A 12,279-nucleotide genomic window follows, 5' to 3' on the forward strand; every position below is an offset into this window, starting at 1 on the left:
TCACTGCAGTATGTAAAAGAAGACTAAAATAAATACAAAGACATTATGGATTTATTTGAAATAATGACATTTACAAAAGTAATAAGATTGAGCACAAGACCCAGGGGAAGGGGAGTATCATGGTAGTGCCTGCCTCAGGAGGCTCTGTTACAAGGGAATCCTGTGGATAACAGATTAGCAGTATCCCAAGAAGAATGAATAAAGAGGTCCTTATTTCAGTCCCTGGACTATGCAGGGAAATGTGGGCCAGTTGTAATGTCTGCTGTCAAGGTGGCCTTCAGCCGAGTGCTTCACTGTTGAAGCAAACAGCAGCTGCACTTCAGTGAATGTTACTGGGTATGAAAAGGGCATCTTGATCTATGTTAATGTGTCTTCATTCCTAATGAACTCTCCTACATCGGCCTGGTGGAACACAACAATGGCCATGGGGTCCACTCGCCGGCACTCCTGGGTCGTCTTGGCTGCGACTCCAAAACCCTGAGAAATAAGACATAACTGGTTCATTACTCCCGTCTGTGAACAAGAACAGATATCTCAGTCCGTTTAGCACATGATCTGAAGTTATAACTGATGTCACCCAAGCAAATAGGGTGTTCTAAACATTTGACAAGACTATAGAGTAGGTGTGGATAAATTTAATCCAGGAATCACACACCATAGCATTTAAAAACACCTCGGAAGGAAGGATATTTTTATGAAAAGCACTTTGCCATCCAATATGCACATTACATTCTCAGCACCAGTGGCCTCAGTGGGAATAATAAACTCTTGTTATGACTGTTAATACGCTGAGCCCATGAGGAGTTCAGCATCATAGATGATGACTTACCAGAGGCACGTCAGCCATGGAGTAGACCACAACTCCCTGGTACTGCATCGTGTTCTCAGTGATTCTGCCGAGCCCAGATTTTAGCACGTGGTTCCCGTAAAGGAAAGACTGCTCTGCTCCAGGTTTCACCCACACCTTGAACTGAAGACATGATGGAAAGCTTTAAGTTATTAATACATGCACAAGTACAATTAACTGTATTTCAACCTAGTCTAACTGACATTTCAGGACAAGATCTCAGAACAGAGAATGCTAAAGTAGTGATTTTGGTGTATGTTCAGCATTTAATACATTCATGACTCAGACAGATGATGTAAAAAATATCTTCATGCAGCTCTTGGTGGCTTTTAAAATATAATGGACCTAATTGTTCAAACATCTTTTTTTTTAATGGAATACAATTTACTCCCATAAAACTAAGTGAACTTTTGAGAGTGGATCAAGTCTTTCCCTCTTAAAATAATTCACCAGTCAGACATCATGTTGGCAAAGAGCCAGAGTCGTTGTAAACTGTGAACTCCTGCCCCTACTCATCGCCAGTGTGTGTGTCACTTTGTCTGTGACTTAGAAAATTAAAGTGTGAATAAAAATAGTGAGATGGAAAAATAAGCGGTAGATGCATTCCCATTTCTGTGCTGTTTTCCTGTTATCATAAACACAAAATATGATTATCCAAAAAAAAACACGTTCCATATGTGACATAACAGCCATTGGTATCTAGTTGGCATTAATGGTCAAGTCAATGGCATGTTGCACATTTAACACAGTAATGACAACTGCGTACATGGACCGGGCAACTTCTAGTATAATGTTGTTGTAAGATACCATAGGCTTTACACAGTGCCTGTAGATAGAAAGTATGTATGTGCCAGTAAGTACCAGTGGACAGTGGGATCTGCTAGTGGACTGACATACCGTTTTTAAGCAGGATATGCCACTAAGCATCGGCATGTGCCACTGAATCATAAAATTATAGAATCTTTATTAGCCAAGACTGCAGTATACAAAGAATGTGTCTTGGTGTTTGCTCCCACAAACACAACATAGAAGAATACAAATATAACAAGAGTAAAGTAATAATACTAATGAAATAATAAGATAAACAAAGTAGTGCTAAAATTAAGTCAAACATTTTAAATTTAAAATCTATTTACCAAATGGAATAACAACAATTCGAAATGGGATATAAAACTTGAAATATTGACTGTACAAAGGAATTATGGACTACATGACAGACCAAAAAATGGTGACAAGTGCAATAAATAATTAAATTATGTAACAGTGGAGGTTGAATGCAATGTACAATGTTAAGTCCAGTTTGATTAAATATATAAAAGTGACCAGTGCAGGGATTAAAAGAGGGATGTGAGATGTAAAGTCCAGTTTGATAACAAAAAGGCCGGAATGGGTATCTCACTTCACTAGATGTTTTTATTGCCTATAACCTTTATCTCATGGTTGCATCTCTGTCCATCGGTTGGAGCAAGTGAGAGAGGCAGACATGCAATATATTTGTGTATATATTTGTGTATACAAGCAAATACACAAATAACAGAAATTAGATGCAGCCACAGTCACCTTTGCATATGGAGCCAGGAAATCCAGAGCTGTGATGTGCAGGCGAAACTTCTTGGTCTTTGTAAACTTCCCAAAACAAGTTCCCACTGACACGAGTTTGTCCCGAGAAATGTTTGTGGCCAGCTTGAGAATTTTCTCACTGCGGACAGAAAACGATGACACATGAATTACTCCTTTTTAAAAGTACTGATAGATACCAAAACATCTTTATGTCTACTTGTGCTGGGTTACCTCATGTAGTACACACGGTCATCGTGAAGCCTGAAGCAGTAGGTGCCATCGGGTCGGTCCACTAGAAGTTTTATGTTTTCTCCGATGCTGTAGTGGGAGAAAATACGGTGAATTAGTGTAATGTGGGTCACCTAAGCTCAAATGCAATCTCTTTTTCTATTAAATGCTAATGATTAGAACTGCTGTCACATTAAACCTAGAGTGTCATGTAGTTGAAATCACATGACTTCACATGTGATGCCATAGATTCGAGCAGGGCAGTCTTCCAACATGAAGTACTTGCTATGAAGTCCAGTCAAAAGACAGTGAAAAGGATTTTGAGTAATTTGATGTTAAAGGACCAGCGTGTAGAATTTAGTGGCATCTAGCAGTGAGGTTGCAGATTGCAACCAACTGAATACCCTCCCCCTCCCCTTCCAAGCATGTAGGAGAACCTATGGTGGCCATGAAACTCGCAAAAAACATGAAAGGTCTTCTCTAGTGTTTGGTTTGTCCGTTCTGGGCTACTGTAGAAACATGGTGGAACAATATGGTAGGCTCCGTAGAAGAGGACTTGCTCCCTATGTAGATATAGGACTCATTCTAAAGTAATGGAAACACAACAATTCTTATTTTCAGGTGATTATACACTAATTAAACATACTTATGAATATTATATTCTGTTTCTACCAACTGATCCCCCTAAATCTTACACACTGGTCCTTTAAAGATATAACTTTGTCATAAATGAAGCAATGTTGCCAAGTTTTATCTATTACAAGTGAATTATGTTCCACTTCTTTATCATAGGTTTTGTGCAATAACTTATCCTTAGTAGTGCCTCAAGCACAGTGAAGGAGGCGCTATAAGGTAGGAGGCACTGTAGTTTTTAGTTTTTAGTTTAGGTAGTATGTCCTATGATTGTTAAGATTTTCTCCATTTGTTCATGATGTGCTCTATGTTTCATCTAAGTTACCTTGGGCGTGTACCTTGTGCAATATCTTATCTCCTTTAGCTGAATGTAATCAGCTGGTGTCAGAGTGCACCACTGCATTGTTTGGTTGGTTTTGAATTACATCATGCTGGTCATATTTCTTATTGTTTGATTGCAGCTGTGTGCAGCACTTTTTGCTTTGTGCACTACTGCATTACCTTGTTGTGTTATACTGTATATGTCCTGTTGTGTATTATGTGATTGCAGTGGTGTGCAGCACTTTGTTTTGCACTAGTGCACCACTGCATTGTCTCATCAATGAGATATGATATTGTCTTTGTATTGTATTGTACTGTCATGTATTGCTTGATTGCAGTTCTGCGTAACACTTTTTGCCCAAGATAAATTTCCTTCCTTCGGGACATTAAAGTTTATCTCATCTCATCTCAAGTGTGATCATATTGTGCTAAAGATATAGTCATGCCTCAAAATATACTATAATATGGTGAAACGTGATTCTTTTTTTTTTTTATTTCAGTCAATTTTTCATTGTCCCACTTTAGAAAATGCGGTTTGAAATGTAGGACAATCATTTGTTGTTAAATTGGTGGAATATGCATTTCCAAGTTCATTAAATGTGCAATACCAGTAGTAATTCAGGGCTCTTAGTCTTGTAATGCTTAATTTAAACTTTTTTAGGTAGGTTCCAAAATATATTATTACTGAAACATATTATAATACATTACTATAATATCTGTTACAGAAAAAAATGTAATTACTGAAATGACCAAATGTGGGCATACACTTTGGCCTCGAGTGTTACTGAACAGAGAAGTTTTTATTGTATGAATTAAGGTAATTTAAACCCTTCAGCCTGATCTGTCCCACGTTGGGAAATGCACATAATCTGAGACACTTTGGCACAGAGAACACTTTTGTACTTGCCATTTCTTGTCCGAGAATGATATTTGCTTTCTCTTCTCTGTTATGGTTAGAGAGCACATGGGGATCTCAGAATGGTATTGGGTGCGGATATAATGTATTGGCTTCAAAATATATACCTGAAGTGCCAATTGCAAAAATTATCCCACACTACTCTACTTACATGCATCACACACACAGGCTAACAAGCATGCTAACCATTTCTGCTACATTTTAAACAACAATATGCTGAACGGTTCACTTACTACTTCGACAGCTTCTCAAACATCGTTGTCGTCTCTTCGTCTGTTAGTGGCCTCATCTTGATAATGTTTTTATTTTAACTATTTTAAATTAATGGACAAATGTGTGTCCTGTGAGAAACGTGGGTCAACACGGAAGCCGTCACACTTCTTAACGGAAGTTGTTTGACGTCATCGACGAGCGTAGTTCCTGGGCTACTTTTTTTTTTTTGGCATTCTTCAGCTTTCAGTCGATCTCCGGCAAAACCGGCCGACATCTGGTAAGTTAATGCTCTTAAAATTAACATTAATCCCCAACAGACCCACTCTGTAGTTGACAACTAGTACTGCGAACATTATTTTATCTCACATCTCGTTTTTTGTTGAACATTGAGGTCACACTTTCGAAAACGGGCTAAGTTAGCCTGGTTAGCTCATATTGGTTAGCTAGCTGTCAGCGGAAAAAACAAGTAGGTCTCTAACCGAGGCTAACTCGGTTAGCAGCCGATGATGCTAACGACCCCGCTCTGCTCAAGCAACTCAATTTAAATCAATCCTGAAACACAGTATGTCATCAGTCGTTAGATGGGTTTATTCCCGCAGTTGTGAGTTTAGGTCGGACTCTCCGTGTGAAGAGACGGTCTTTGCCGCAGCGCTGCGAAGTTACATAACGTACATTTGTTTGTAAATACCGATTACGTTCGTGTAATCCGAGACCAGAGTCAGAGTAACTAAACCTTTAAGGATTTCAACAGTCAATAAGATCAACATCAAGCACCTCTGCCACCTGAGTGTGTGATTCACCTGTAGTGAACAGTTCAATGTCAGCTGCAGTGTCAGAGCTGCACACTAGGAAATCTACTCTGTCAGCGACCTCTTTGCGTTTGGCAGATCACTCGATCCTCCTGTCACCTCCTGTCTGACAGCCATAATTGGCATGAAAATGCCTGATACTGTCTTTTTGATACTGCCAAGCAAATGTGCACACAGCAAAACCATTATATTCATTATATTCAGACGTGACACAGCTCGAAAATAGCTGATCCTGCTGCTCTTTGATTAAAAAATGGAATTAATCATATAAATTTAACTTCACCACCTTTGTAGCGTTACTGGACTGAGGTTTGGAGTGGCCCTTCACATTTCTCCTGTTGTACTTATTGTCTGTCTGTGTCCTTCTGCCTCCTAATACACTGATACATCATCTTAAGCATGAGACATAATGGGCTACAATGACCCTGTGCTCCTAAAAATAGTTGTTGCTCATCTATAATACAGGATATGGAGCAGCCATGTAACATATCATGTTAAATGGTTACAGCGTAGGCAATTTGTAAAATACTGCTCCAAATTTTCTGTTCTGCTTTCTTGGATGTCCTGATTGTGAAATAAGCCTCTAGATTATTTCAGTTCCAGCAGGGATTTTATGGATATCTTATCAAGGCTGCGGCACCTATTAACAGCGTGTTAAAAACTAACTTTTTATTGACTGCGGAAGTCAAAGGTTATAATCATAAACGCAAGAGATTACACAGAAAAGTAAAAGTGAAACATATTGATTACTTAGACAATCAGTGTTGTTTATAGCGGCTGACTTGCTCAGAAACCCACACGGAAGCATACGCTACAAAGAACACACAGGTGTTTGCGTTAGTACAGCATATCTCTTAAGATTTCAGTCGCTCACCTTTTATAACTTTAAACTTTGTATGAGGAAGTCAGAGTTCTTGAAACTTACATACTGTAAACCTATTTTTAACAGCACTTTAAAGTAACATGACCAGACCTAGAAAACTTTCCCAAATCAGTCACATGATGATATAGGCATTTACGCTAATACGAAAATGGAAATAGGAAAGAGCAGTAAGTTTCACTAGTAGAGCACTATGCCTGCCTCGTGAGGTGTCCGTTTGACCACAAATATTTGTGAGTTTTGTCAGAAGACGAGCCTGCTTAAGTGAAGGCGGTGGCGCTTAAGGCACAAAACTGGCGACTAAATCAACAGGATACTGCTGTTCACCTCAAAAATATTTCTGCTTGGTGGTATTCAACTTTTATTCAGGAAACAAGTCGTTAATCCAAATCTATGATTGCTTTGACAGGAAAAACAAAGTGTAGACATGAGTTTTATTCATGACGGTAATAGCTGATTTGACAGAACATGTCAGGGTTTAATTGAAAATTTGTCTTTCACGTGTTGACAGGAGTGCGCTGCCCTGTGTTGGGAAAGCAGTTCGTGTGCCAACGGTTTACCCTCCCAGAGAAACCAGCGGTGTGTGTCTGTCATCAGCTTCCGCTGTGTGTTTGTGGCTCTGGTAACACTGAACAGGAAGACAGACGGAGAGAGACGTCTGAACTGAGAGAGGAAACTGCTGCGGCTTCTTCGTTGGCCTCAGAATGACTGAGTTCTGGGTTTGTTTCAGCTGCTGCATTGCAGAGCAGCCTCAGCCTGTGAGTATCAAATTAACCTCCAAAGACTAATTGATTTACTCAGTCTGTAACGTAGCTGCCTTGTTTAAAGTGGAAAATGGTACGAAAGGTGTTTTTTTTTCTGTTTTTTTGTTTTTTTTAAGTTAGTGTAAAGGTTTATGAGCAACAAATACTTTAGTGTTACGCAGTGTCCTGACCCAGTTATCTTGCATTTTACTTAAACTGTGAAAATCATAAGCAGCCATTATTCTGAAAGTTTGTTTAAAAACATTGTGGTTGTGTTATGCCTGATGATTACTTCCTGTTTTAATTAAAATATTAAAGAAGAGAGCGGCAGGGACTCTACCTAACCACATCCCACTGTCTGACACAACACATACACTCAATACGGATCATTTTCGTGATGAAGAACAACCAGTTGTGGCTGTTTGCAGTGGCCACATCTGTATCCCAACAGATAAGATAAATAGTCGTCATGATTGTCGACCGCTGTCTCAGATTTAGCTCCACAGCACAGGTCCACTGCTTATGACACAAAGTTTCAGAGGTTAAACAGGAGTGGGATGAGGTGGCTTTGTTGACTCAGTCCTTACTGACTAGTCATATTATTGTCAAATATTTAAGGACGATAAAAGCCACAAGCTTATTTCTATATTATTTTTTTGAAATACAAGCTTATGTTTGACGCTTTCATTTTCAGAAACGGCGGCGACGGATCGATCGCTCCATGATCGGGGAGCCAACAAACTTTGTTCACACCACACATGTAGGCTCAGGGGACATGGGTCTGGGACTGGCATCAGTAGGTTTGGGTTTTCTTTTTCAGAATATTAACAATATAGTGGTTATAAGCTTTCAGTCAGTTAACACGTAAAACTTCACCTTCACAGGTGGACCTCGTTCAGGCCCAGATGAAATCCAAAGGGGGCTACGCGCACGGAGGGTCTGAAGGCTCTCAGTTGTAACAAGGTGAGAGATGCTTTTTTTTTTTTTTTTAATCCCTTTGTGGAACTGATATCCAGCCGCAGAGTTTTCACTACCCCCACAGCCCAGCACCAGCTCAGCTCAGACATGTTTTATGAAAATAGTCATTTTGTTTATGAGGGCCTCGATATTTAAGGAAAACTTGATTTTTACATGTAAAACCGGGACCTAATAATGCAAAAATATTCTGGATCAATTAACAGAGCAGTGCTGCATTGTTGGTAAACACTGATAAGCAGCCTGCCGTATATGAAAGCTTCATTTCCCCCAAAAAAAAGTTGTTCGTCTGTGTCACATGCTGACATCACACACATAATCACTGAGAAATAACACATATATTGAAATGTGCCCTTTCCGGTTAACACCTATGACTAAACGTCGACTCCACCCATACTGTGTCGTAACAGATGATGGCGTGTCACGCTCACACACACCGCAGCAAGCTTGTCTGGTGTGGCTTTAAAAGGAACTGGTGAAACGCTGCACAGCACGTATTTGTTTACAGTGATGTTTTTACGTAGTGGGAAATCATCCCTCCGTGAAGGGATGACTGCCCCATTTTTCCACTTGATTAGCCTTGTTGCGCTGATAACAGCTTCTGTTTTCCTCGTGACAGTGACTCAGCTATCAGTTTTTGGTTTTTTTTCATATGTAAGTTTGTTTGTCAGCTGTAGCCTGAATGAGGCAGTGAGTTAACCACCCTGACATGTCTGTCTACTGGCTTCAGGCGACTGGTTAACTGTTAATGTTGCACCTTGGTTTGTTTATAAACTCCCGCTGGATGTTGCCACTTTCACAGTATTTTTCTTTTTGTGCCTGAGCAGATTCAGTCCATCAATTTCAGATATGATTGGAAAAAGTGACAGAAAAATTAGCCAGAGTCAAAACTCTAAAGGCTTTTCAGTCAGTCTTTCAAAAAGTGAATTCCTCCTTAAACTTTGCTCAGTTAGACGTGGATTTGATGTGAAATTTGTGCGACTCTGGTTTTGCTCATGTGACCAAAACCAGCAGAATTTCAGATCCTAACATGTGTTCCACTTTTTTTTTTTCCCCTCACAGCCCTTCAGTCTTGTGGAAACTACTGTTGTTGATATGAGGAAGCATTTTCAAAAAAGCAGTTCTGTCCAAAATGGACACAGGACCAAAAGATGAAAACTACTGCTTTTCCATAATGTTGTATATATTTTTATTTTCCATTCCCTTTTTTTTTATGAAAGCACTGCTATCCATTTGCTGCCATACTGTTGCACTGTAAAGAGTAACTGTTAAGAGTAGAGAAAGAGGGTTTAGGAAGCTCATAATCTCAGTCAGACGTATGCTTGTGTGTATGCATGAGGAAAATATTTTCAGAAATATTTGCTGTCGTAGCCCATTTGGATGCCTGTATTTATTATCTGATTTGTAAACGGACCTCACGGTGGCTGGGCCACGCTGGAGATTTGGAACATTATGTTTCCTTCTTTTATTCTCAGAGGTTTATCAAAGGACAGGTAGAAGAAGCAAGGCAAAAAAAAGCAAAATGTTCATTGTTTTATTCTGAGAAGTACTCATAGTTCTCTGAGTTGCTTTCAGGGTTGAAGATTGCTGTTGTAATAAACTTGAAATGAGTAGAGTACACTGGACCATACATTGTACACTCACACTTGCTTAGGAATTTCGCATTGATTTCGACTGTTTGTTTTGGTTTTTTTTATATTCATTTAGATTGAACCATATAGAATTTTAATAAACTATGAACCTCCTAATCTGCCTTTCGACGTCATGTTCGTTATTTTTCTTCATAGTGTGATTTTTAGCAGGTGCCACTGCAAATGCTAAGCTTGGTAGTTTCAAGAAGATTCATATTTTTATATGATTTTTTTTTTCTCTCTTTTTTTAAATCCAGTAAACCAGCTAGAGACCAAGATATAAAATTGGAAGCAACCAAATCAACACTGCAAATAAATGTGGGTCAGGTTGTGTAGAGTTGGGGGGGGGGGGGTTTATCTTCACAGTTAGATCCAACTTAACACTGTAGTATGTTTTTTGTGTTACATATAGAGTCATGAGTTTTTATGGCTATTTCTCAACATAAAATCATTTGCAGGGTTCGTTTTTTTTGGGGAGGGGGGGGGGGGAGTGTACACTTACAGTTTAAGCAAAGATGATTTGGTTCTTGTCCCTGTCGGGCCTCTTAAAGCTGAAAAAATGCTAACTACTAAATAGAATTCAAACTAATCTGACCCACCTTTTTTTGTAGCAGTGTTAATATGATCAATATATATATTATCAAAAACAAACACAATGGACATTAAACCCAGCTATTCCTCATTTTCCTGTTTTTGTTTAAAAGTTTATCCACCTCACAGCAGATTTTATATTTTATATCCATGTTTCCTCTCTTAGGGAAAAAGCAAATAAATGCAGTTCTTTCTTATTGCCTGTTTATGTTGTTATCAGTCTCGTCAGACTCGAGCTCATGTTCTCCTTGTTATTGACTGGTGCTGAAATTACAACAGAAACCTTGACTGGCTGGGTCATTTTCGTCCCTCAGTATTGTCATACGTTGTCCAAATTTCTCAACCAGGCTCCATGGAAGAAGGCCTTAAACAAATCTTTGCAGGCAGCGACAGAGCAGCAGCAGCAGCAGTATGAATGTTACATATACTGTATGACCTCATTTACTTGAGGGGTAATCTGTGTTGACCATGTACACGCTGCTCATCACCACTAACAGTGATTACTGATGAAGCAGGCCTGGTTCTGTTAATGCATGTGATTGTGTGTCCTCCATGTGCATCCCGTGGTTGACTACATCTACAACAGAATGTGTTTGTATAACAAAGTCAACAAAAAAAAAAAGTATGTAGATTGGTGTTAAGAGCTATTTACGTAACCTACATGATAGAGAATACCTAATGGATATGTGATATCTGACCATTTGTAAACAGGTAACAGAGGAGAGAGATTTATCAGATCTTTTAAAACTGAAAAACGTACCCATTGGGACAAATGTGCAGGCGTTAAGGTTTGATTCAGCAGACGGGAGATTTACACCCTCTTTGTGGTGACAGGTACTTCCTGTAATGCTGTATAAGAGGAAAATTGACCAGCATTGCATTGATTGTGTTGTCACTCCTCCAGCATCACACAAGGTGACCCTCGAAACTTTCAAACCTTCACTGACAGATTTGATCATTCATCAGGCTACATTCTTGTAACTCATTTATTCCTGTTCAAAATGTTTTTTGTAGTAATTTCTGTGTGAAAAGTGATCCTCCATATGATTGTTTTTTCTCCCTCTGGGGCTAAATGCTGTAATGTCAAGACCTACTGGGGTTGCAGTATATTATGTGACCAGCAGGCCGTGCTAGTGGAGTGATTGAATGTGATTTTAAAAAAAAAAAATGTTTCCTTATCACTAGATTCTGTGATAGGACTTACTGTATGATGGTGTAAATACATAACAACAAAAAAAAGTAATGGATCCATGGTTTATATGTCTTCAGGTTCATACATATTTTTGGTTATTTTTTGTATAACATTGTTGAAAAGGCAGAGTTGGAGCAGTGGTTGTTGTTGTTGTTTTTTGTTTTTTGTCATTTTGTTTCTGAGAATCTGCCTGACATGTAGTTCCCACTTTTGGGGAAATTCATCTGTCTTTTATCTGCATTTTTTCAGAATAAGCAATGAAAAATAAATGTCATCTGTTGATGTTTGACCGACTGTGTCTTCTGTATTTTCACTGCCTAAACCCCACATTTATAACACTAAAAGTGCATAAAACACTTCTTTTAAACAATAATACTGGTCTTCATGCAAGTTAATCAAAATCTCAGGTTTTTAAACAGGTTACCGTGTTAACAGATGTTTAGTCATAGTTTAGCCAGAAAAGCACAGGTGTGACTAAGGCTGCATTGCATTTAGGTGTGCCAGTATCAAAGTCTTGACACAATGCATGCCGATACACTGGAATAGGACTGTGACGCTTCAAAGGAAAATAATTATGTGCACCTGTACTTCTGTTGCTGAGGCGTATCGAAATGTGTGCCAAAATAACCAGAGTAAAAACGTATTTCTAGGTTTAGAACTCCTCAAGTCTTACTTGCTTGTAAAAACATGTTCCATACACTGACACACACATAAACTGAGCGATGATGGTTCTGCGCTGC

General features: G+C 39.0%; 2 protein-coding genes across 2 annotated transcripts; one reads left to right on the forward strand and one right to left on the reverse strand.

The window, feature by feature from the left end:
• Positions 1 to 33: 33 nt before the first annotated feature.
• On the reverse strand, positions 34 to 4,929 carry nip7 (NIP7 nucleolar pre-rRNA processing protein). Its single transcript, XM_067593566.1, has 5 exons — positions 4,739 to 4,929; positions 2,639 to 2,725; positions 2,408 to 2,546; positions 830 to 970; positions 34 to 477 (listed from the first exon to the last, which is right to left on the reverse strand). The coding sequence occupies exons 1-5, from the start codon at positions 4,792 to 4,794 to the stop codon at positions 358 to 360; spliced, it is 543 nt and encodes a 180-aa protein (XP_067449667.1). The 5' UTR covers positions 4,795 to 4,929; the 3' UTR covers positions 34 to 357.
• Positions 4,911 to 11,828, forward strand: cdc42se2 (CDC42 small effector 2). Its single transcript, XM_067593578.1, has 5 exons — positions 4,911 to 4,995; positions 6,919 to 7,165; positions 7,845 to 7,946; positions 8,035 to 8,113; positions 9,188 to 11,828. Exons 2-4 carry the CDS (start codon positions 7,112 to 7,114, stop codon positions 8,107 to 8,109), a joined length of 231 nt encoding a protein of 76 aa, XP_067449679.1. The 5' UTR covers positions 4,911 to 4,995; positions 6,919 to 7,111; the 3' UTR covers positions 8,110 to 8,113; positions 9,188 to 11,828.
• Positions 11,829 to 12,279: the final 451 nt, after the last annotated feature.

Source organism: Thunnus thynnus, chromosome 1 (assembly GCF_963924715.1).
Source record: "Thunnus thynnus chromosome 1, fThuThy2.1, whole genome shotgun sequence".
Classification (NCBI taxonomy): domain Eukaryota; kingdom Metazoa; phylum Chordata; class Actinopteri; order Scombriformes; family Scombridae; genus Thunnus; species Thunnus thynnus.

What these genes read in the sequence shown, in the direction of transcription:
- nip7 (XM_067593566.1), bottom strand. Translation starts at nt 4,794, where the DNA reads ATGAGGCCACTAACAGACGAAGAGACGACAACGATGTTTGAGAAGCTG. An exon ending in TCCTGGCTCCATATGCAAAG is followed by an intron (nt 971 to 2,407) that starts GTGACTGTGGCT and finishes TCATGTCTTCAG; the next exon opens with TTCAAGGTGTGGGTGAAACC. An exon ending in CCATGGCTGACGTGCCTCTG is followed by an intron (nt 478 to 829) that starts GTAAGTCATCAT and finishes CTTATTTCTCAG; the next exon opens with GGTTTTGGAGTCGCAGCCAA.
- cdc42se2 (XM_067593578.1), top strand. Translation starts at nt 7,112, where the DNA reads ATGACTGAGTTCTGGGTTTGTTTCAGCTGCTGCATTGCAGAGCAGCCT. An exon ending in TTGCAGAGCAGCCTCAGCCT is followed by an intron (nt 7,166 to 7,844) that starts GTGAGTATCAAA and finishes TTTCATTTTCAG; the next exon opens with AAACGGCGGCGACGGATCGA. An exon ending in TGGGTCTGGGACTGGCATCA is followed by an intron (nt 7,947 to 8,034) that starts GTAGGTTTGGGT and finishes TCACCTTCACAG; the next exon opens with GTGGACCTCGTTCAGGCCCA.